General features: G+C 43.2%; 1 protein-coding gene across 2 annotated transcripts in view; it reads left to right on the top strand.

Annotated features, from left to right (window-relative positions):
- The window catches only part of Art7 (arginine methyltransferase 7), a 210,426-nt gene that overhangs the window by 63,353 nt on the left and 121,908 nt on the right, over window positions 1–25,165 (top strand). For both annotated transcript variants that reach the window (XM_068389650.1, XM_068389651.1), the window contains exon 7: window positions 3,554–3,678. In XM_068389650.1, the coding sequence (XP_068245751.1) occupies window positions 3,554–3,678 (125 nt within the window). The remainder of the gene's footprint in view (window positions 1–3,553; window positions 3,679–25,165) is intronic.

Here is a 25,165-nt window from a genome sequence, read left to right as displayed (position 1 = left end):
AGACGGTCGGGAATGCTCGGGAACTTGGAACTCGAGTCAAAGGACAATGCGTATCAACTGCAAGGAGCTACTGGCAGTTCATCTGGCCTTGAAAAGCTTCAAGTCTCTCCTTCAAGGCAAAGTGGTGGAGGTGAACTCGGACAACACCACGGCTTTGGCGTACATCTCCAAGCAAGGAGGGACCCACTCGATGACGTTGTACGAGATCGCAAGGGACCTCCTCACCTGGTCAAAAGATCTAAACATTTCACTAGTAACGAGGTTCATCCAAGGCAACCTGAATGTCATGGCAGATTGCCTCAGTCGGAAGGGACAAATCATTCCAACAGAATGGACCCTACACAAGGATGTGTGCAAGAGACTGTGGGCCACATGGGGCCAGCCTACCATAGATCTCTTCGCAACCTCGATGACCAAGAGGCTCCCAATTTATTGCTCACCAATCCCGGACCTAGCAGCAGTTCATATAGATGCCTTTCTCCTAGATTGGTCGCATCTAGACCTATATGCATTCCCCCCGTTCAAGATTGTCAACAAGGTACTGCAGAAGTTCGCCTCTCACGAAGGGACAAGGTTGACGTTAGTTGCTCCCCTCTGGCCCGCGAGAGAATGGTTCACCGAGGTACTTCGATGGCTAGTGGACGTTCCCAGAACTCTTCCTCTAAGGGTGGACCTTCTACGTCAACCACACGTAAAGAAGGTACACCAAGGCCTCCGCTCTTCGTCTGACTGCCTTCAGACTATCGAAAGACTCTCGAGAGCTAGAGGCTTTTCGAAGGAGGCAGCCAGGGCGATTGCTAGAGCAAGGAGGACATCCACCCTTAGAGTCTACCAATCGAAGTGGGAAGTCTTCCGAAACTGGTGCAAGTCAGTATCAGTATCCTCGACCAGTACCTCTGTAACTCAAATAGCTGACTTCCTTTTATACTTGAGGAAAGAAAGATCTCTTTCAGCTCCCACTATCAAGGGTTACAGAAGCATGTTGGCATCAGTCTTCCGTCACAGAGGCTTAGATCTTTCCAACAACAAAGATCTACAGGACCTCCTTAAGTCTTTTGAGACCACGAAGGAGCGTCGTTTGGCTACACCTGGTTGGAATTTAGACGTGGTACTAAGATTCCTCATGTCAGAAAGGTTCGAGCCGCTACAATCAGCCTCCTTTAAAGATCTCACTTTAAAGACTCTTTTCCTGGTTTGCTTAGCCACAGCTAAAAGAGTCAGTGAGATTCACGCCTTCAGCAGGAACATTGGATTTTCATCTGAAACGGCTACATGTTCTTTACAACTTGGTTTTCTAGCCAAGAACGAGCTACCTTCTCGTCCTTGGCCGAAATCGTTCGATATTCCAAGCCTATCAAATATGGTTGGAAATGAACTAGAAAGAGTCTTATGCCCTGTGAGAGCTCTTAAGTTCTATTTAAACGAACTAAACCTTTACGAGGACAGTCAGAAGCTTTATGGTGTTCAGTTAAGAAACCATCTTTGCCTATGTCAAAGAATGCTTTATCCTATTTTATCAGACTGTTAATACGAGAAGCTCATTCCCATCTGAGTGAGGAAGACCAAGCTTTGCTGAAGGTAAGGACACATGAAGTTAGAGCTGTCGCAACTTCAGTGGCCTTTAAACAAAATAGATCTCTGCAAAGTATAATGGACGCAACCTATTGGAGAAGCAAGTCAGTGTTCGCGTCTTTTTATCTTAAAGATGTCCAGTCTCTTTACGAGAACTGCTACACCCTGGGACCATTCGTAGCAGCGAGTGCAGTAGTGGGTGAGGGCTCAACCACTACATTCCCCTAATTCCATAACCTTTTTAATCTTTCTCTTGAAATGTTTTTATTGTTGTTTTTTGGGTTGTCCGGAAGGCTAAGAAGCCTTTCGCATCCTGGTTGATTTGGCGGGTGGTCAAATTCTTTTCTTGAGAAGCGCCTAGATTAGAGGTTTTGATGAGGTCCTGTGTTATGGGTTGCAACCCTTCATACTTCAGATCCTAGGGGTCGCTCAGCATCCTAAGAGGATCGCGAGGCTCTGTAAGGAAGACGTACTTGAAAAGGCAGAGTAATTGTTCAAGTCGACTTCCTTACCAGGTACTTATTTATTTTATTTTTGTTATTTTGATAACTTCTAAAATGAAATAAAAAAATCCTTAGCTCATATTAATGTAAACATTTATTGCTGGTCTCTACCCACCCCCCTGGGTGTGAATCAGCTTATATAATCACCGGCTAAGTTAAATATTGAAAAATGTTATTTTTATAATAAAATAAATTTCTTTAATATACTTACCCGGTGATTATATATTAAAGGACCCTCCCTTCCTCCCCAATAGAGACGCAGTGGACCGAGGAGAAAATTGAGTTCTTTGTTTACAATGAGTACTGAGTACCTGGACGACAGATGGCGCTGTTGAAGTACACCCCCTACCTGCATAGCGATCGCTGGCGGATTTTTTACGTAGAGTTTTTCTGTCGAGCAGCAGAGCTGCAGCTTATATAATCACCGGGTAAGTATATTCAAAAATTTATTTTATTATAAAAATAACATTTTTCGTTCGTTTCTTATTGTGGCCCTATGTGTTAATGCAATGATTACAACATTAATAACAATACTTTTATCATTCTCTTTTACCTTTTTCTTATTGATCTAGAAGATGGGATAAAGAAATAAAGTAGATGTAGTTAGTATATTGTAATTTGGTTCCTCGAAAATTGAACTTGTATTATACAGGATATACTGTATATGATTAATTCCTATTTTTATGGGTGAAAATTTGTGGGTCACACTATACATGAGATTGGCTTTTACACGAGTATGTACGGTACCTAGGAAAAATACAGGACCGTGAGTTTAAGCTGTTTACTGGGGAGGCTACTGCTGTGGTAGGGCACCACAGTGGGGGGTTGGACTTGCCTGGCTGACGTTCTGGTGAGCATCTATTCTGATGGAACCGGAACTGAAACCAGTCACCTTTAACCTTTTACTTATGATTATTATATTTGATTTGTCTTAGAAAAGGTACAAAAAGGGCAATTATTTTACTCGGAGAAAGGGCTTGGAATAATTCTCATAGGTTTAGTGTTTCAGAATGTCATTTCATGGCTATACAGCACTTTTACAAATAATACAGTAACTGGAGCCAAATCATTTTTTTTTTTGTAATCCTGAACTGAATTTTGTACTCTATCATTGGTGGTGTGTATTTTTAGGTTTGTTTAATATATAGAACAAAGAAAATACATTTTAAATAACTGAAGTAGTTTAATTTTTAAAACAAGGTGTACTATTATTTTAATTTATTTACTGTTGTAAATATATTACGTAAATAAGAATACTCTGGGTGTAATGAACAAACTATAATACTGTACCCTTGTTATTTATTTTGTAAACATGTTATCTGTATGAATATCATCTAATCTCTCACTATAAAAGAATCCATATTTACTCATCATTACCCATATGGAATTAAGTAATATACTTATTTTGTATTATCAAGAGTGCTGTACAGTACATGGACGAAAGTTCTAAAGTCATTCACTCCTGTCCTGTCCAATAGGTTTTGGTAACCGTCCCCAATTCAGTGTTGAAGTGCCCAGGTGCTGCTGCTGTACATGACATACAGATGTCACAGGTTCCTGCAAAATGGTTTACTCCTATTTCTGAGCCCCTTCCTGTATTCTGGTGAGTAACACTTGACACTTTTGTTGTGACCAGTACCCCATAAAAAACAAAAACTATGAGAAACATATAGCATGTAATTTTTGTGGTCATTGCCATAATATTTAACATAAAAAACATTGATATCTTCTGGCTGCCCATGAGTTATCTGAACTTGTGAAGCAAGTAAAGGTTATATTGAACTTTTTATAGATAGAAATTAAAATATTGATAATTTCAGTTGCATTAACAGAGGAAATTATACATAGGTATAAAAAACTGTAGATACAGATGTTGCTAATGATTACACTAGTATCAAGTTGAGCCTTCTTCACAAGTTTAGATATTACATCATTCTCAAATGATAATTTTGATTCTTGCAGCATAAGTGATGTTATTTCAAAAAAAACTTCCCTAAGTATTATGTGCTATTCATCCTTTCAAGGAAAAGGCTCGTCTGATATAAACTATCGTCCTTTAGATAAGGAATGTTTCAGCATGAAAGTTGGATGGCTATTGAATAGTTTGATGAGCAGTTAATCAATAGGGAGGAGCAAGAGCTATGAGCCCTGCCTTCTTACCTGTCAAAGGCTCTTCTCTTATGTTTTCATCCGCCTTGAGTATGAGCATACTGATGCGCCTTCAAACAAACTTTTCACTTTCTTTTTCTTTCAGGAAGTGATTTCTGGCTGTTGATTATTTAGATGTGAAGTAAGACACTGGATTGTGGGAGGATGAACTTTACATCCAGTTTTTTATTTCTTTTTTGTTAAACTAGTTGTAGATCTACACCCTCTTTCTGTGCTCTTGCTTGGGACATGGTTGTTCTCAATTGTCCGTAGGTGCCAAGTGTAGGTCATGGCTTCCTTGCAGTGGTAAGCGTATGCTTTGAGGGGGAGGAAGAAAGCTTTGCATTTTCCTTCGATTCATCAGCTGCTTCTGCTTTTGTTGCTCTTGTGCTTAATCGTCTGGTTCATTCCTCGGGGAGTGTGTGGCAGAAGTAAGGAGCCCTTGAACCTACGTCGGCCGATTTTCAGGTTCTGGTGATGTCTGGGAATCCTCTTGTGTTTGCCGCACCCCATCAGAGGTTGGAGGCTCTTCTCCATTTGTGCTACCACTAATGACAAGCATGATCTAAGGAGGTGTGGTGTCGGCTCTGTTCACTGTCTTCATGGGGCCAAGCTTGGGTCCCCCAGCCACCTTGGTAGCCGAGTGGTACTGAAATACAGCTCCATGTGCTGTCCCCCTGGACCAATGCATGTAGGTGGGATCATGACCCTGTATCACATAGCCTCACCACAGCCCCATGGGTGTATCTGTCGGGTAAGTGATCCTAGTCGCCTTCGTGTGGCAATAGCAACAGGATTAGGTTTGACTTTCCAATTCATGATGATCCTATTCTTACTAGTGCAGTATTGTGAACGGAACTTCTTCGACCTCTTCCTCCTCTTCTTAGAAGAACAGAGTTGTAAGTTGAAGAGGATGACGAGGAAAAGGAATTTGCATGTTTGTTTCTCTTTCCAACCCTCACCTCAGGCTCTGCCAGCAGAAGTGTCGAGGATTGAGCGACCATCGACAAAAACAATGATGCTTCCCCGAGGGGAAAACCCATAGGAATTTCTCTTAACAGGAGAAACTCTAGGGAGGTCCTGCGGCCAAAAGAATCCTGTTGCCCAGTACTGGGTGTTCCCCATGCATCTCCCCTGACCTGGTCACCCCTTGTTGGCCCCTTTCCTGTGCCATCAACCCAACTATTGTACTGGAGTCTGGGGTCCGTAACCCCGTTCCTTTGTGAGTGAGCTTGACAGTGTTCCCCAGTGTTGAGGCTCCTGTTAGAGCAAACCCTATGGTTTTTACCCTTAAGGGACCATTGTTGATTTTGTCGTTGGTTGCTTAGTCCTTGAAACCTCTACTTGGAAGCCTGAGGTGAGGGTGGAAAGAGGAATAAACATGCGCGTTCTTGTTCCTCCGACTCCCCTTCCTCGTCGCTCTCTTCGACTTTTGACTCTGTTCCTCTAAGAAGCAGCTAAGAAGTCCTGTTTACAATAGTTTTAAGGAAAGGACCCCTTTCAACACCAATTCTCTTTCAGGGCGGCTAGACACCACCCAAGTGGCACCTGGCAACCAGGATAGGTAGACTCAGAATTGCCGCCTTTAAGTGAAGACTCGTCTCGATGGTCTTATATTTAACAAATGAAGCTAGACATTAAAAGCTTTTGAAACTTAGCACTTTAAAAATGTTGTGGATTAAGAGCTCTCTTAGATATCATCATTATATCCCCGCAATAATTAGCAAGCTCAGTCTTCTCTGGATTTCCTGCTAAACTAAAAGATAATTTCCTTTCGTGCTTTGAACTTTTAATTTGATCAGCAATCATTGAAACATACTTTTCCAATAGAGAAGCAGTGAGACATTTGCACTCCACACAACAGTTATTTTAATTATAGTTTTTCAATATTTAACTTAGCCGGTGATTATATAAGCTGCAGCTCTGCTGCTCGACAGAAAACTCTACGGAAAAAATCCGCCAGCGATCGCTATGCAGGTAGGGGGTGTACTTCAACAGCGCCATCTGTCGTCCAGGTACTCAGTACTCATTGTAAACAAAGAACTCAATTTTCTCTCTGTCGTGCTACCGGGAAGACCTACTAATTCGCTGTTGCTAACTGGATTTGTTTTCACAACTATTTGGTGAAGTACACTATTCTAGTTTTGAGCTTTCGCTGTGCAGGCTTTCTCTTCAATAAATCCTTGCATTCTTTTTTTGATATCGGATTATTTGTTGATGACTTTGGATAGTTTTTGAATTCCCCTTTGACCAATTCAAAATGGCTGACCCTTCTCAAGTCCCAAAATTCAGGAAGTGTAATGCTAGGGACTGTTCAAGGCGTCTTCCGAAGGCCTCTATCGATCCTCACACCGTTTGTTCCAATTGTCGGGATAAAACCTGTCAATTGGAAGATCGATGTGAGGAATGCGTTGGGCTTTCGGAATTCGATTTTATCGAATTCCAAAAATATACACGTAGGCTAGAGAGAGATAGAGTCAGGAGAAGTTCATCTCGTTCTGTTGATTTTTCCTCTCCTCATGCCCCACAACCTATTCCTTCCCCTGTAGTGGTTGCTCCTAATCCCCCCTCTGGCACTCAGGAACCTTCGATGGCTGATATGATGCGTGCCATCCAAGCTCTGGGTGAGAGAGTTGAGTCCCTGGCTAGTGACCGTAACCAGCTCATGGCGGACGTCAAGGAGCTGAAGTGTAAGAGTGCAGTGGGAAGTGATAAAGTGAGTGATAGTGTTGTGGATAGTGTTGCGCTTGAGGGTTCGTCTGTTCGTGCCTGTCGTCCTCCTAGTCCGGGACCTCTTGCAAGCTCCCAAGTCCAGGGGAGAAGCAATGTCGTACGACCAATGGGTTCGAGAGGCTTTAATCAGCGAACAGACGTTCCCTCCGTGGTTTCGGGCGTATCTACCCAAGATCGCCCCACCCACACAAAGACGAGAGAGCCCATTTATTCCTCGTCTGCGGAAGAGGTTTCTCGCAAGAAACCACGGACCAAGGTCTCACGACCACTTAAGCGCAAGTCGGTCCCTTCCGCGCAAGTCCAACGGCCCAGTTGTAGCCACTGGGTCAGTTCGGACTCGCTGCAGTCTTCCGATGACTGCTCACCTCCTAAGAGAGGCAAAGCGGTACCGCCTCAGGCAGTTACACCGTCTGTCGCCGCACCTGCTCCTGCAGACCCTAAGTGGTCTTTGCTGCAGACCATGCAGTCCCAATTAACGTCTCTGATGCAGGACTTTCGTGCGGAGAAGGTTGCTGCTGCACCAGCCTTTTGCCTACAACCAACCACACACTCGGTTGTGCGTCCTGTGGACGCTGAGGCGACCTTCTTGCGCACTCCAGCTGAGAGAGTCCCGCCACCCATGCGTTCCAGTGTGCCCTGCCAGCCGCATGTTGACGTTCAGCGACGCATGGAGCCTTCCGTTGACGTTCGCGAGGTACAACAACCGTCAGAGTTGTTTTGTTTTGACGCTGTGCGTCAACCTCCGCAACCCAGTGTGGTTGCCACTGCTCACCCACATCAGACTAGACAGTCTGGAGTAGACGCTGTGCGTCCCCGCGCTGCTATGGTTGTTGCCAGCTCACAGACTGGGCAACAGTTCCATGACGTTGCGTCCGGTTCAGTCACGCATGCACCCGTGCGACCGGACTCAGCTAACCAGCCGTTACCTACTCCATTGCCGCTTCCTCCTCAATACTCGGATGATGGACTTTCTGATGATGATGATGTGGCACACGTTGATGAACCACATTCGGACCTTGACGAGCCTAAGTCCACGCAACCCTCTTTGGACTTTAGAAAAGTTCTTGCTCTGTTCAAAGAGATGTTTCCGGACCAGTTTGTGTCTGTGGCTCCGCGCTCTCCTCCGTCAGAGTTTGTTTTAGGTACGCCGTCATCCTCGCCTGCCTTTACTAGACTCGTCCTCGCACGCTCGTCCAAGAGAGCTTTACGAGTGATAGGAGAATGGATGCAGTCCAAAAAGAGTCTAGGGAAGACAGCCTTTACGTTTCCCCCTGCTAGACTCTCTTCCAGATCGAGCGTCTGGTATGCCACGGGAGAAGTTCTCGGCTTGGGAGTTCCTGCCTCTGCCCAGGGCGACTTCTCAAGTCTTGTAGACTCTCCCCGCAGGCTAGCCATGAGACGCTCTAAGATATGTTGGTCATCTTCGGACCTAGACCACCTGTGGAAAGGGATATTTAGAGCCTTCGAGGTCTTCAACTTTTTAGACTGGTGTCTGGGAGCTTTGAGCAGGAAGATCTCCCCGACTGAGAAGGAAACTTCCTTGCTCATCATGTCCTGCATGGACAAGGCCATACGTGACGGGTCTAATGAGCTTGCTGCATCGTTCGTATCCGGAGTCCTCAAGAAGCGTGAGAACCTTTGCTCTTTCCTGTCAGCTGGAGTGACACCTTGTCAAAGATCCGAACTTCTGTTTGCTCCTCTTTCTAAGTGCCTTTTTCCAGAGGACTTGATTAAGGAGATTGCTGCTTCTTTGATACAGAAGGACACTCATGACCTGGTTGCGTCCTCTGCCCGCAAAGCCACCCCTTTGCCTACCTTGTCAGCTAGACCAAGGATGGACACTCCAGCGTCCCGATTTATTCCGCCCTTTCGTGGCAGAGCCTCCAGCAGAGGAGGTGCTCGTGCCGAAGGGAGACGTGGGAAGAAGAAAGGAACCAAGTCCTTTAAAGGCAGAGTCTGACTGCCAGCTTCTTCAGACAGCAGTGGGAGCCAGACTCGAGAACTTCTGGCAGACCTGGGAGAAGAGAGGCGCAGATGCACAATCTGTGAAGTTGCTCAGAGAGGGGTACAAGATCCCGTTTGTACGAAAACCCCCTCTAGCAACGTCTCCCATCGATCTCTCTCCCAGGTACAGAGAGGAAGACGAGACGAGCATTGAAACAGGAGGTGTCTCTCTTACTAGAAAAGGGAGCGGTAGTCAAAGTCCTGGACCATCAAACCCCGGGCTTCTACAACCGTCTCTTCTTAGTGGCAAAGAAGACAGGAGGGTGGAGGCCGGTGCTAGACGTCAGTGCGCTGAATGTCTTTGTCACAAAGCAGACGTTCTCCATGGAGACCACAAAGTTCGTTCTAGCAGCGGTCAGAAGGGAAGACTGGATGGTTTCTTTAGACCTAGGGACGCATACTTCCACGTCCCCATCCACCCAGACTCCCAACCTTTCCTGAGATTTGTTTACGAAAAGGTTGTCTACCAGTTTCAAGCCCTGTGCTTTGGCCTAAGCACAGCTCCTCTTGTGTTTACGAGGCTGATGAGGAATGTAGCCAAATTCCTTCATTTAGCGGACATCAGAGCCTCCCTCTATTTGGACGACTGGCTTCTAAGAGCTTCTTCCAGTCGTCGCTGTCTGAAGGATCTAAAGTGGACTCTAGATCTGACCAAGGAATTGGGTCTCCTTATCAATATGGAAAAGTCTCAAGTGGTCCCATCCCAAACTATTGTGTATTTAGGGATGGAGATTCACAGTCTAGCTTTTCGGGCTTTTCCGTCGGCCCCCAGAACAAGTCAAGCCCAGTTATGCATCCAGAACATGCTGAAGAAGGAACGATGTTCAGTCAGGCAGTGGATGAGTCTGATAGTGACACTATCATCCCTGGAACAGTTCATATCGTTAGGAAGACTACACCTCCGTCCTCTTCAATATCACCTAGCTGTTTACTGGAAAAAGGACAAGACGCTAGAAGCGGTCTCGATCCCCATTTCCGAGAAGATGAAGTCTGCCCTGACTTGGTGGAAGGACAGTATCAGCCTCAGAGAGGGTCTGCCCCTGGCTGTTCAGACTCCCAACCACGTTCTCTTCTCGGACGCATCGGACACGGGCTGGGGCGCGACATTAGACGGTCGGGAATGCTCGGGAACTTGGAACTCGAGTCAAAGGACAATGCATATCAACTGCATGGAGCTACTGGCAGTTCATCTGGCCTTGAAAAGCTTCAAGTCTCTCCTTCAAGGCAAAGTGGTGGAGGTGAACTCGGACAACACCACGGCTTTGGCGTACATCTCCAAGCAAGGAGGGACCCACTCTATGACGTTGTACGAGATCGCAAGGGACCTCCTCACCTGGTCAAAAGATCTAAACATTTCACTAGTAACGAGGTTCATCCAAGGCAACTTGAATGTCATGGCAGATTGCCTCAGTCGGAAGGGACAAATCATTCCAACAGAATGGACCCTTCACAAGGATGTGTGCAAGAGACTTTGGGCCACATGGGGCCAGCCTACCATAGATCTCTTCGCAACCTCGATGACCAAGAGGCTCCCAATATATTGCTCACCAATCCCGGACCCAGCAGCAGTTCATATAGATGCCTTTCTCCTAGATTGGTCACATCTAGACCTATATGCATTCCCCCCGTTCAAGATTGTCAACAAGGTACTGCAGAAGTTCGCCTCTCACGAAGGGACAAGGTTGACGTTAGTTGCTCCCCTCTGGCCCGCGAGAGAATGGTTCACCGAGGTACTTCGATGGCTAGTGGACGTTCCCAGAACTCTTCCTCTAAGGGTGGACCTTCTACGTCAACCACACGTAAAGAAGGTACACCAAGGCCTCCACGCTCTTCGTCTGACTGCCTTCAGACTATCGAAAGACTCTCGAGAGCTAGAGGCTTTTCGAAGGAGGCAGCCAGGGCGATTGCTAGAGCAAGGAGGACATCCACCCTTAGAGTCTACCAATCGAAGTGGGAAGTCTTCCGAAACTGGTGCAAGTCAGTATCTGTATCCTCGACCAGTACCTCTGTAACTCAAATAGCGGACTTCCTTTTATACCTGAGGAAAGAACGATCTCTTTCAGCTCCCACTATCAAGGGTTACAGAAGCATGTTGGCATCAGTCTTCCGTCACAGAGGCTTAGATCTTTCCAACAACAAAGAGCTACAGGACCTCCTTAAGTCTTTTGAGACCACGAAGGAGCGTCGTTTGGCTACACCTGGTTGGAATTTAGACGTGGTACTAAGATTCCTCATGTCAGAAAGGTTCGAGCCGCTACAATCAGCCTCCTTTAAAGATCTCACTTTAAAGACACTTTTCCTGGTTTGCTTAGCCACAGCTAAAAGAGTCAGTGAGATTCACGCCTTCAGCAGGAACATCGGATTTTCATCTGAAACGGCTACATGTTCTCTACAACTTGGTTTTCTAGCCAAGAACGAGCTACCCTCTCGTCCTTGGCCGAAATCGTTCGATATTCCAAGCCTATCGAATATGGTTGGAAATGAACTAGAAAGAGTCTTATGCCCTGTGAGAGCTCTTAAGTTCTATTTAAGACGAACTAAACCTTTACGAGGACAGTCAGAAGCTTTATGGTGTTCAGTTAAGAAACCATCTTTGCCTATGTCAAAGAATGCTTTATCCTATTTTATCAGACTGTTAATACGAGAAGCTCATTCACATCTGAGTGAGGAAGACCAAGCTTTGCTGAAGGTAAGGACACATGAAGTTAGAGCTGTCGCAACTTCAGTGGCCTTTAAACAAAATAGATCTCTGCGAAGTATAATGGACGCAACCTATTGGAGAAGCAAGTCAGTGTTCGCGTCTTTTTATCTTAAAGATGTCCAGTCTCTTTACGAGAACTGCTACACTCTGGGACCATTCGTAGCAGCGAGTGCAGTAGTGGGTGAGGGCTCAACCACTACAATCCCCTAATTCCATAACCTTTTTAATCTTTCTCTTGAAATGTTTATATTGTTGTTTTTGGGTTGTCCGGAAGGCTAAGAAGCCTTTCGCATCCTGGTTGATTTGGCGGGTGGTCAAATTCTTTTCTTGAGAAGCGCCTAGATTAGAGGTTTTGATGAGGTCCTGTGGTATGGGTTGCAACCCTTCATACTTCAGATCCTAGGGGTCGCTCAGCATCCTAAGAGGATCGCGAGGCTCCGTAAGGAAGACGTACTTAAAAAAGGCAGAGTAATTGTTCAAGTCGACTTCCTTACCAGGTACCTATTTATTTTGTTTTTGTTATTTTGATAACTTCTAAAATGAAATAAAAAAATCCTTAGCTCATAATAATGTAAACATTTATTGCTGGTCTCTACCCACCCCCCTGGGTGTGAATCAGCTTATATAATCACCGGCTAAGTTAAATATTGAAAAATATTATTTTTATTAATAAAATGAATTTTTGAATATACTTACCCGGTGATTATATATTAAAGGACCCTCCCTTCCTCCCCAATAGAGACGCAGTGGACCGAGGAGAAAATTGAGTTCTTTGTTTACAATGAGTACTGAGTACCTGGACGACAGATGGCGCTGTTGAAGTACACCCCCTACCTGCATAGCGATCGCTGGCGGATTTTTTCCGTAGAGTTTTCTGTCGAGCAGCAGAGCTGCAGCTTATATAATCACCGGGTAAGTATATTCAAAAATTTATTTTATTATCAAAATAACATATTGCCCCCAACACAAGAAACAAAGTGAATGTGGATTATGATTGTTGGGAAATATTATTATTATTATTACTAGCTTAGTTACAACCCTACTTGGAAAAGCAAGATGCTATAAGCCCAAGGGCTCCAATAGGGAAAAATACCCCAGTGGTGAAAGGAAATAAGGAAATAACTAAACCATACGAGAAGTATTAAACTATTAAAATAAAATACTTTATGAACAGTAACAATAAGATAAATCATATATAAACTGTAAAAAATATAGAGACTTATGTTACCCTGTTCACCATGAAAACATTTGCTGCAAGTTTAGACTTTTGTTCTACCAGTTCAATTACCCAATTAGGCGATCATTCCACTACTTGGTCACTGCTAGAATAAAATTTCTAGAATACTGTGTAGTATTGAGCCTCATGATGGAGGTATTACTATTAGAATGGACTGCATACCTAGTATTATAAACAGGAGGGTACTGTATGGAAAGATCTGGATGTAAATGATGGTCAGAATTATGAAAAATCCTATACAACGTGTATAACAAACTAATTGAACAATGGTGCTAGAGATTAATATCTAGATCAGGAGTAAATAGTAAGTTTCTGCGCAAATTGAAATGAGAATGAGCAGCTGAAGACCAGACAGGAGAAAAATACAGTACTCGAAACAAGGTACAATGAAAGAATTAAAACACCTCTTAAGAATAGATTGATCACCAAAAATCTTTAGATTTTCTCAAGAAGTCAATGTTTTGTGCAATTGAAGAAGAGCCAGACCTAATGGGTTTCTCAAAAGTAAATTTGCTGTCAAGAATCCTACCTAAAATTTTAAAAGAGTCATACAGTGTTAAAGAAACATTATCAGTACTGAGATCCAGATGTTGAGGAGCCACCGTTCTCGACCTACTTGTAATCATACATTGAGTTTTGTTAGGATTCAACTTCATGCCCCATAATTTGCACCCGGCAATAATTTTATCTAGATCTCTATTAAGGGATTCAGCCACCCCAGATCTACATTCAGGAGATGGAATTGATGTAAAAAGAGTAGCATCATCTGCATATGGAACAAGCTTGTTTTCTAGGCCAAATCACATGTGTATATACCGTAGTATGGAAAGTAATGGGCCAAGAACATTACCCTGAAGAACACCAGATATCACATTACTCACTGTGGTGCCCATTAACAACAACTCTTGGTGATCTATTACTTGAAAATTCAATAATGATGCTAAGAAAAGACCCACCCACTCCCAACTGTTTTGAGTTTGAAAACAAAGGCCTCATGATTAACACGGTCAAAGGCAGCACTAAAATCGAGGCCAATCATGCAAACTTCCTGACCACAAACAAGGGATTTCTATAAACCATTGGAGATTGTAAGAAGGGCATCTCATACTCCAAAGCTTTACGAAAGCCAAATTGCAAACTAGGGAACAAATGCTTACCTTTAAAAAACCTAAAGAAATAATAGTGTATAACACGGGAATTTCAGACCACAATGTTGTAGAATTAATAGTCCATTCCAAAGTGATCGCAGAGATAATCAAAGCACAAAACGATGGGAAGACTATGGAAAATGTAATTTTTATTGTAAGAATATAAAATGGTCAGGAATAAATGAAGAATTGAACAAAGAATGGAAAAATTTATTCATAAGTGATAATATACGGATAAAATGTACAAAATACTGGAGAAAATTGTTGAAAAATATGTACCGGAAAAAACAATAAACATCAGACATGCATACCAAGAGACAGGAGGATCTTATTTCAGAAAATTAGAAAGTGGAAGAAAAATCTTGCAAAAGAAAAAAATGTATGGAAAATGATGGAAATAAAAAGTAAGATAGAAAATGCAGAACGAAAGATTATACAATCAAAAGAAAATGAAAAAGGGACTTAGAAGAAAGGACACTTCAAAATATAAAAAAAACCCAAAGTACTTTACTCCTATGCAAAAAAGATGAATAAAGAGAGATTAGAAATAGGCCCTCTAAGAATTGAAGGACGGTTAACGAATAAAAAAAAGGAAATATGCAACATATTAGCAGAAAAATATAAGAGTGAGTTCACGCCAAGAATTGCGAATGAGAATAATGAAATAGAAATGAGAGAAGAAAGTGTTGAATATCTAACGTATATAGATATTAATGAAGCAGACACAGTATTGTGCAGGCTATAACGAAATTAAAAATGGATCGGCGGCCGAACCAGATGAAGTTCCAGCGATTTTGTTAAAAAAAAACTGCACACTATTGCGAAGCCGCTTGCAATACAGTGAACCCTCGTTTATCGCGGTAGATAGGTTCCAGTCGCGGCCGCGATAGGTGAAAATCCGCGAAGTAGTGACACCATATTTACCTGTTTATTCAACATGTATATTCAGACTTTTAAAACCTTCCCTTGTACGTAGTACTGTTAACAAACCACCCTTTAATGTACAGAACACTTAATGCATGTACTACAGTACCCTAAACTAAAACAGGTACAAATATTAAAGGTGATTTTATATCATGCATTTCCTAAACATGCTAAAAAGCACGATAAAAAATGGCAACCAATGTTTTGTTTACATTTATCTCTGATCATAATGTAGAAACAAACTGGAGGTAGAGCTTTGCTTATTACCCAGACATATTTCCCATACTTTTCCCTTAGAACTAAATCACATCTTCCTACTTTAGATATATAGATATATATATATATATATATATATGTGTGTGTGTGTGTGTGTGTGTGTGTGTGTGTATATATATATATATTTATATGTATACACATATACATACAGTACCTACATATATACATAAATACATGCATACATATGTATATATATATATTACTGTATACATATGGGTTATGGAAAAAATCCGCGAAGTGGTGAATCCGCGATGGTCGAACCGCGAAGTAGCGAGGGTTCACTGTACTGCTAAGACAAAGTGTAGATATGAGCGAGATAGATGTTAAACATAAATTAGCTTATATAACCCCTATTTTCAAAAGTGGATCAAGACTAGAGGCAAGCAATTATAGACCTGTTAGTTTAACATCACATATTATGAAAGTGTATGAAAGGGTAATAAAAAAGAAAATAATGAATCATTTGGTTAAAAATAATTTATTTAATATAGGTCAACACCGTTTTTGTCCCCGGAAAATGTACACAAACCCAACTGATAGCACACTATGAAAACATATACAAAAATATGATAAATGAAAAAGACACAGATGTGATCTATCTAGATTTTGCAAAAGCCTTTGACAAGGTAAACCATAATATATTAGAGAAAAAAATGAGAAAGCATAATATTGTGGGAAAGATAGGAAAATGGGTAAAAGAATTTCTGCAAAACAGAAAACAGATAATGGTTGCAAATGACGAAAAATCAGATGAAGATCAGGTAATATCTGGCGTGCCACAGGGTACGGTATTAGCTGCACTGCTGTTTGTTATTATGATCTCAGACCTAGACTGTGATGTTAAAAACTCTGTAGGGAGAAGTTTCGCCGATGACACAAGAATAAGTAGAGAAATTACTTGTGATGAAGATAGGAACTCACAACAAAGAGATCTAAACAAAATATATGAATGGGCGGAGATGAATAGGATGGTATTTAACTCCGGTAAATTTGAATCGATAAACTATGGAAACAGAGAAGGAATGGTATGTGCATACAGGGGACCTAATAATGAGACAATCACAAACAAGGAAGCAATTAAAGACCTTGGTGTAATGTTAAACAGGAATGTGTTATACAACTACCAAATAGCAACACTGTTGGCTAAATGTAAAGCAAAAATGGGAATGATATTCAGACACTTTAAAACAAGAAAAGCTGAACACATGATTATGCTTTACAAAACTTATGTACGTAGTAAACTCGAGTACTGTACTGCAATGTGATATGGTACCCACACTACCGAAAGGATATTGCACATATAGAGAGTGTACAAAGGTCCCATACTGCTAGAATAGAAGAAGTTAAGGACCTTGACTACTGGGAAAGACTGCAATTTTTAAAACTACTGTATATAGTCTAGAAAGGAGAAGAAAACGCTACATGATAATACAAGCATGGAAGCAAATCGAAGGAATTACTGAAAATATCATGGAGCTTAAAATATCAGAAAGAGCAAGCCGAGGTAGATTAATAGTGCCCAAAACTATACCAAGAAAACTAAGGAAGTCGCACAGGACATTAATCCACTACGCACCAGCATCGATAATGCAGCGGCTATTTAATGCACTGCCAGCTCATCTAAGAAACATATACGGAGTGAGCGTAAATGTGTTTAAGAATAAGCTTGATAAATACCTAAGATGCATCCCAGACCATCCAAGACTGGAAGATGCAAAATACACCGGAAGATGCATTAGCAACTCTCTGGTGGATATACGAGGTGCCTCACACTGAGGGAGCTGGGGAAACCCAAACATAGAATAAGGCTATAAGGTATCAGTCTAGTTACGTCATGGTAGAAATTAGAGAAACTAATTATGTATTGGGTGTTATGATTAATGTCATTTTTTCTCATTAATTAGAAAGATAATCTGACGAATCTGTTGCTTAATTTTGGTATAGATTTCAATTTAATCTTCTGACTTAAGACCATCATTACTCTGATTAACAAAAATCTTTAAATGTAGAGTTCCAAACTTATTGGTTGACTAAAGAAATTCTGTTTGTGGGTAATCAAGTAGGGAGTGTTCTTGAAACACTTTCCTTTACAGATTCTATTATAAGGGTTATTGCTAGTCTTTAAGAAGATAAATGTGGAGGACATCTTGATTTGAGTTTCATCTTGGATTATCTCATCTGTTCAAATAAAATTGTTTTGGATGGGCTTCCAAGGCTGTATCAGCCTTTGTGTGTTTTGTGATTAAGTGAGGAGAGTAGGTATCTGCCTCTATGGTGGGGCCAGACTCTGGGGAACAAAAAGAGTCATTTATTTTTCCCCTATGTTAGGGCCTGTTTCAGATCTAGTAAAAGTTGATAAGCAGTTGCTAAAGTAGAAACCAGGACTCAAACTAATGTTTTAAGGTCTTTTTCTAAAAATACAGTACTCATGTTTCCACCTTTAGGTCAAATACTTCAACCTAAGAATTGTTGCTAAAGAGTACCTTTCATTTCTGTGGTAGAACAGGAGAAGTTCGATCTTGTCGATGTTCTGAAAGGGTTGCCAACCGAGCTCAAAGATCTTATAGGAGAATGCTTTGATTGTCCTTTTTGGGAAATTCCAGTAGGGAAAAGACTTTCCTATGTTTATCCTGTTTGAGAGAGCATTTATCCTTTTCAGTGGGTGCTAGTGATTGCAAACCTTCTTGAGAGAGATGTGATAGCATAAGTCATAATCTGGATCCAGGATTCTACAACAGGTCATTATTCGTAGTCACAAAGCTTCATGGGGTTCGAGACCAGTTCTAGATATCTCAGCCCTCAACAAGTTGTGAAGTGTTCACAAAGTTTACGATGCAAATACCCTCAACAGTTCTGGAGTCAGTAAAGAAAAAAGATTGTATGTTTTTAATAGATATCTTGGAGAATATTTTCACGTTCCAATTCAATTCGAGGAAATAACTTTTTGTCAATGGGTCAAAAGTTTACTAATTCAAGTGACTATGTTTCAATCTCAGGATGGCTCCTCAGGTGTTCACCAGAATGATGGTTCCCATATCAAAATGGTTAAAATTTCTGGGACTAAGAGTTTTTTCTTTTTTCACCTGGAGGATTGGTTAATTTTGAGTGATTCTTTTGAAAGGATTTTGATTCAGCAAGTGAGGTTATACAGATTACTTGCAGTTGGGGATCCTGGTAGTTTCAGTGAGTATCTACTCTTCTGGCTCCAACTCAGAAGATCTATATTTGGGAATGATGATAAAAATAGTTACTTTTCATGTTTTACTTTTGGAAAGAACTTACTCCTTTCTTCTTTTGTTGCAACCGTTTAAAATGCTAAAGCCTATGTCAGTCTGGATGTAGATGAGGCTGCGAGGGATCATGGCTTCCTTAGAGAAATTCTTTTTTCCTTGGTACATCTAAAGATGAGGATTTTTCAATTTCACCTCAATTTACGTTGTAACAGAACAGCCAGTCTAAACACCCTCTCAATTCCATTGATGAAAACCAGTTTCAGTTACTGAGTGAGACAATCGCAGGCTGGTATCTTAGAGTTTCCTTGGATATGAAAAAACCAGACCTTTTTCTGTTTGTAGATTCTTAGCTGGAAGGCTGGGGAGCAACTCTAGATCATTTACATGTGCCAGGGAAATTGACCGCACACTAGTCAACTCTGCATATTAATTGCATAGACTTACCAGCTAAATTCAAAATTCTCTAGGACCAGGAACCACTGGAAGTAGGAAAGACAGTGGGAGGGTTTGCAAACAATACAACTGTGCTAGCCTACATAAGGTGCTAACGGGTACAAGGTCTCTCTGCTGTACTGGGTAGCGGAGGTGCTGTTATCTTGTATAAATCTGAGATCGATAACATTAATTCATCAGTTTATTCGGGAAAAATTGAATTTCTTAGCAGACCAACTAAGCATAAAGAGTCATGTTCTTCCAAATTAATGGTATCTACATTCGTCAGTACTGTAGGTCAAGAAATTTTGAAATTTTGTGCTTGTCCAAACATGAACATGTCTACAACTTCACTGAACAAATTGATATATATATAAGGGATTTTGACGTAGGAAAAATCTATTTCTGGGCGAGGGACCTGTGCCGCCCAGTGAATAAGCTCCTATTAGCACTTATTCTTAGGTAATTTACTGCTAAATATACCAGAGAAAAAATGTAAAGGAGTGCTAGGTTAACTAGCTCGCTCACCTATTGGTGTCGGTATAGAATTGGGCGTATAATCCAGAGGTCCCGCACTATTTAGATTCATCCACGACAAAGACCCCAATAGAGGAGAGCCGTTCAACCTCACTCGGCACCACCAACTCTGCATCCGCTCAGAACCCAACTCCTTAGCACCCAAAGTTTGGGGACTCCAAGGGAGAGGAGCTGGGAGGGTTCACTGGGCGGCACAGGTCCCTCGCCCAGAAATAGATTTTTCCTACGTCAAAATCCCTTTTCTGGGCTTGAACCTGTGCCGGCCAGTGAATATATACAAGAGAAATGTCACCAAACTTGCAAAATAAAGGAAAAAACATAAACATAAGGGAAATACAAGTTGCTTTAATCAGAGATGAGTGCCAAAAACAGCTATAAGGGTATCTTAAAAAGAACATAAATCCACTTGGTAGAACAATTGACAAAAAAGGTAAGGTATAATAATGCCGTGAGTGATGATATATACAGATACTCAGGAGTCAAAAATTTACAAATATAGTAATAGTAATCAGGTGCAAAACCAACGAATACAAATAGGGTATAAATGAGGCAGGTAAGGGGGAGAGATAAAATGACAAGGAATTAACATGTGAGTTACCTGGGGGTAACTACGCTCCCTGCCGCTACTGTAGGAAATTTAAGGGCTTCCAAATGTTTAAGGTAGTGTTTCTTGAACACTGACGGTGATTTCCACCCTGTATACCTGGAAAGGTCCGTAAAATTCATGTGGTGAAAAAAGTTCACCGAAGTAGCAACTGCTCTGATATCATGTGCAAGAGGAAAAGAGTCAGGGCTAGCTTGTTTAATAAAATACAAAATTTGTTGCCTGATCCCTTTAATGGTAATGGTACCGCCTTGTTCTCTAACGAATAGAGGCCCCGAGGAGTTAGAGGAGGTCCGGGATAAATAAGACCTAAGAGTAGTAACAGGGCACAGAGACGGATCTTGCGTGAGGGGAACAATTTTCCAGGAGGACCATCTGTTCTGAGGGTCTTCGTTCTTAGCTAAAAAGAATTTGTTAGGTGAAAGAAGGACCTCTCCCGAAGGAAGGAACTCAATATGACCCGGGTCTCTTGACAAAGCTGCCAGTTCAGAAATTCTTGCCCCGGAAGCCAAACTCACCAGGAAAAGTGTTTTCCTGAGAAGGGGAATGTAATCACAAGAACTGTTAATGGTATCAGAAGCCAATTTGAGTACATCATTAAGGAACCAGGTAACCGGGGTAGGACGAGTAACCGGTTTCAGTCTGGCACAGGCTTTCGGAATTGAAGCTAACAAAGAGTCGGTTAGGTCTATGTTAAAACCCACTAGGAAGATCTTTTTCAAGGCAGATTTAATAGTGGTGATAGTATTGACTGCCAGACCTGATTCTAATAAAGTTCTAAAGAAAGTGACTGTAAGGTTCAAGTTCATACAGTGTACGTCTGAGTCTGTCAAAAATTTAGCCAACTTTTTAACCGCAGAATCATATTGGCGGATGGTGGAATCCCGTTTATCTGATTCTAGGAACAGGGTGTTTTGAGGATCGATATTGGCACCATGCATGGCCGCAAACTTCATGAAGTCCATAAAGTTAGGGCGCTCTGAATGTTTGAGAAAGCGTACACAACGCGTGTTTGTACTATCTGAGACAGAACCGGATTGGGTATCGGGTGAGGATGTAGTCTCAACTCTCGCAGGAGAGGGTACCAATTGCTCTTGGGCCAGTTGGGTGCGACCAAGGCTACTCGTCCCTTGAAGGATCTCAGTTTGTCTAGGACTTTCAGTAAAAGATTCACCGGGGGAAAGAGATAAATCCTTTCCCAGATGTCCCAATTCTGTGACATGGCGTCTGTGGCGTAAGCCTGAGGGTCTAGATTGGGAGCCACATATACTCTCAATTTGTGGTTGGACTCCGTGGCGAAGAGGTCCACTTGGAGACCCGGAACCCGAGAGAGAATCCACCGGAATGACTTTAGATCGAGTGACCATTCCGATTCTAGAGGGGAGGTCCGGGACAAGGCGTCTGCAACTACGTTCCGGACTCCCGCCAGGTGGACAGCTGAAAGATGCCAACGGTTCGAGGCTGCTAGGGAGAATATGGCTACTAGAACATGGTTCAGAGGCCCTGATTTTGATCCGCCTCTGTTGAGGCAGCGGACCACCACTTCGCTGTCGAGAACCAGACGAAGGTGTTGTCTCTTGGATGGAGCGAGACGTTTCAGGGTTAGAAGAACTGCCATGGCCTCCAGCACATTGATGTGGAATTGGCGGAATAAGGGAGACCAAAGACCTTGAACTTTCCTGAGCTGAGAATAGCCTCCCCAACCTGATAGGGATGCGTCCGTGTGAATGATTAACTTCGGAGGCGGAAATCGAAGGGGAACTGACTTTGACAGATTGTTGGCCCTTGTCCAAGGTAGAAGTCTTTCCCGGAGAATGGGAGGAAGGCGGACTTTCCTGTCCCGGAGCTTCCGGTTCGCCCTCGAACGCCAGACACGATTGATATCTTTCAGTTTTGCTTTCAGAAGTAGATCCGTCACTGAAGCAAATTGAAGGGACCCTAGGATCCTCTCTTGGAGTCGTCTGGAACTTACTTTGTCTTTGAGAAAGCATTTGGTGTTCATTGCAATCTCTAACCTCTTGGGTTTGGGAAGACACAGAGTGTGAGATATAAGATCCCATTGCAGGCCGAGCCATTGGAACTTTGATTTCGGAAGAAGACGGGACTTCTTGAAGTTGATCTGGAAGCCTAGAGATTGAAGGTATTGGATGAGTCTGTGAGTGGCTTTTAGGCAATTTTGGGAGGTGTCTGACCAAATGAGCCAGTCGTCCAGATAGGCTACTACTTGAATCCCTTGATTTCTGAGTTCCTGAACAGCAACTTCTGCCAACTTTGTGAAGATCCTTGGGGCGATGTTGAGCCCGAAAGGCATCACCTTAAAGGAGTAATTTTTGTTTCCTAGGCGGAAGCCTAGATACGGACGGAAGTGTCTCGCTATCGGGACGTGATAATAGGCGTCTGTAAGATCGATAGAGGTGGTGACGGCTCCACGGGGAAGTAAGGTCCGCACCTGCGAGACGGTAAGCATTCGAAACTTGTCGCATTGAATGGACAAGTTGAGAAGGGATAGGTCTAGAATCACTCTTCTCTTGTCCGAATCCTTCTTCGGGACACTGAACAGCCGACCCTGAAACTTCAGGTGTTTCGTTTCTTGTATGGCGTTCTTTTGTAACAGGTCCTGGACAAATTCGACTAGGTCCGGAGTGGAATGCTGATGAAATCTGTTCGGTGGAGGAGGTCCTTGAATCCAACTCCACCCCAGTCCCTTGGAGATGATACTGAAAGCCCAGGGACTGAACCTCCATTTGTTGCGGAAGGCATAAAGCCTCCCCCCTACCCGCTGCACCTCAGTATTGGCTTGAGGAGTTGCCTCCACGTCCGCCTCGGAAGTTCTTTCCCTTGCGAAAGAATCTACCTCTGTTCTGGTGTGAACCACGGTGGTAGCCTCTACCTCTGTTATAACCCTGGGAAGAGCCTTGAGCCTCATAAGATTGGTTAAAGGCTGGAGAGGTGGTGGAGGCACCGGGAAGCTGGCTCTTAGGGAGCAGAACGGTGACATAGTCGTCCGAGGAAGGAGCCTGAGAGGTGGAAGGCTGTGCAGGAACAGCAGGAGATGGAGGAAGAGGCTGCCGGAAAACGGACGAGCTACTCTGCTGTTGCCGGAACTGAGTGGAGGTATACGGGCGGAGCCTCTTCCTACCCCGGGCTTGGTAACTTGCGGGATCATATTTCCGCTTAGGAGTCAAACCCCAACGGGCTTTAAGGCTCTGATTAACTCTAGTAGCCTCTGCCAAGACTTCCTCCACAAGATCCTCAGGGAAAAGATTTGGACCCCAACAAGAGGACCGGATAAGTTTATTCGGCTCGTGCCTAATAGTCGCCTCAGCCAGGACGTGTTTGCGGCACCTACGTTTAGCAAGAGCAAAGTCATACAAGTCAAAATATAATGACTGCAAAGTAGCCTTATTGAGAGACTTAAAGATACTCTCAGTATCATAAGTTAAGGCTATCGACTCCGTAGACGTGGCCAAGTTCAAAGTCCGACCAACACGTAGGCGGGAATCATACTCCTGTTTAATAAGGGATTCCGGGAGACGGGGAAGCCGTTCACTAAACATTACTGACGCACAGTCCGCTGTTAGCTTGCCAGAAGTAAAGGTGGTATGGACATTGTCCCAACACTCAATACCTGAAGGAAGAAGGAGGGAGATCGGATCTACCTCTCGGATGGGAGGCAAGGGCTTCTCCTCCAGAGCATATTGAAAAGCAAGCTCTGCAATCTTATTGACGCATGGAGTCACGGTATCCTTGTCCATTAAGAACATTGTGAAAGAACTTTTATGAGGCGTCAACATGGTATTGGTGCAACCTATATCATTCAGAAACCTAGCCCAAACAGATTGGGCTTGTTCCTTTGGGAAAATGACGGTCTCTTTGGGGACCTTATCCAGCCGAACCAGAGCTTCCTCGGTAAGCCTGGCATAACCATGAAATGGAAATGCGAGACCAGGAGGAAAGAATTCAAAATCCTCTAGTGGACGAGTACCAAGACCTTCCAACGTTAACATCCCGTCTGAGAATGGGGAATGAAGAGCCATGCGCCAAGGGTTATTCTTGGTAAACGGCGGAAGCTTAGAGGCATCCGGGATGAGAGAGCTTTGAACTCGTTCCGGAGCACCATGCTCTAATGCCCCAAGTCTCTGACCAATGTTAGAGAACATCGTGTCCATCTTGGCCTGCATTTCCGACACAATCTTCGATTGCATCTCCGACACAATGCGAAGCATGGCTGATTCGGAAAGGCCCGGGTTAGGAGCAGAGGTGGCGGATTGGACTCCCGGGTCGTGAGACTTAGAGGAGGAGCCGGAAGCCTTAGATGACGGGTTTGTATTCGATTTGGAACTACGGGAAGCCTTGTGGGGCTTACGAGCTTTAGGCAAAGTTCTAGATATAGACTTATCTTTGGGGGGAACCGGGTGTGATCGGTGAGACGAATCGCGGTCCCCAGAAAAACCATGGAAAGAAGAGAGATCAGATGAAGAAGAAAGAGCGGGGCTGAGGATAGGAATCTCAGCGCCGGTAACACCTGCCTCACTTACCATCCTACCTGCATCCGGATCATCCAACAACATAGGTTCCACATCCAAATTCAAGGAGGCAACATTGTCTTCCAGATCTCCGGGGGCATCCAACGGATCTTGTTCCTGGTCAATGAATCCCGCAATAGTGGCATCAATGTCGGCAATGATGGGTGCCGCAACATGCCTAGCCACAGCGGCTGAAGACTTGGCATTAGGGTAGATCATACCACAGTAGTCTTCAGAAAGGACGTAAGGCTGTTTTGCTTTCACGTTTCTGGCAAATCCCCCAACCCACACTTTCAGTGTGGCCCGAGCCGCAGTCTTCTGCTCCGGGGATGCCTGAAATAATAGTGGGAATTACATAAAGGAAGATTCCCGGAGGTCCTTCAAGACCATAGAAATCTTACTAAATAGTGTATGTATACCAAATAAAGGTAAATTAATTAGAAAGACAACATAGCCAACGGGACTCACCGAATCAGATCCAAGGGTGGTGATGAGGTCAAAACAGACCATACAATTATCTGGGTGCCAGACTACAATGTCTTCCAGCTGAACTCCGCAGAGGGCGTGAGACCTACACACAGTATGGC

The sequence above is a fragment of the Palaemon carinicauda genome, chromosome 16 (genome assembly GCF_036898095.1).
Source record: "Palaemon carinicauda isolate YSFRI2023 chromosome 16, ASM3689809v2, whole genome shotgun sequence".
Classification (NCBI taxonomy): domain Eukaryota; kingdom Metazoa; phylum Arthropoda; class Malacostraca; order Decapoda; family Palaemonidae; genus Palaemon; species Palaemon carinicauda.
This window is presented reverse-complemented; position numbering and strand designations above follow the sequence as displayed.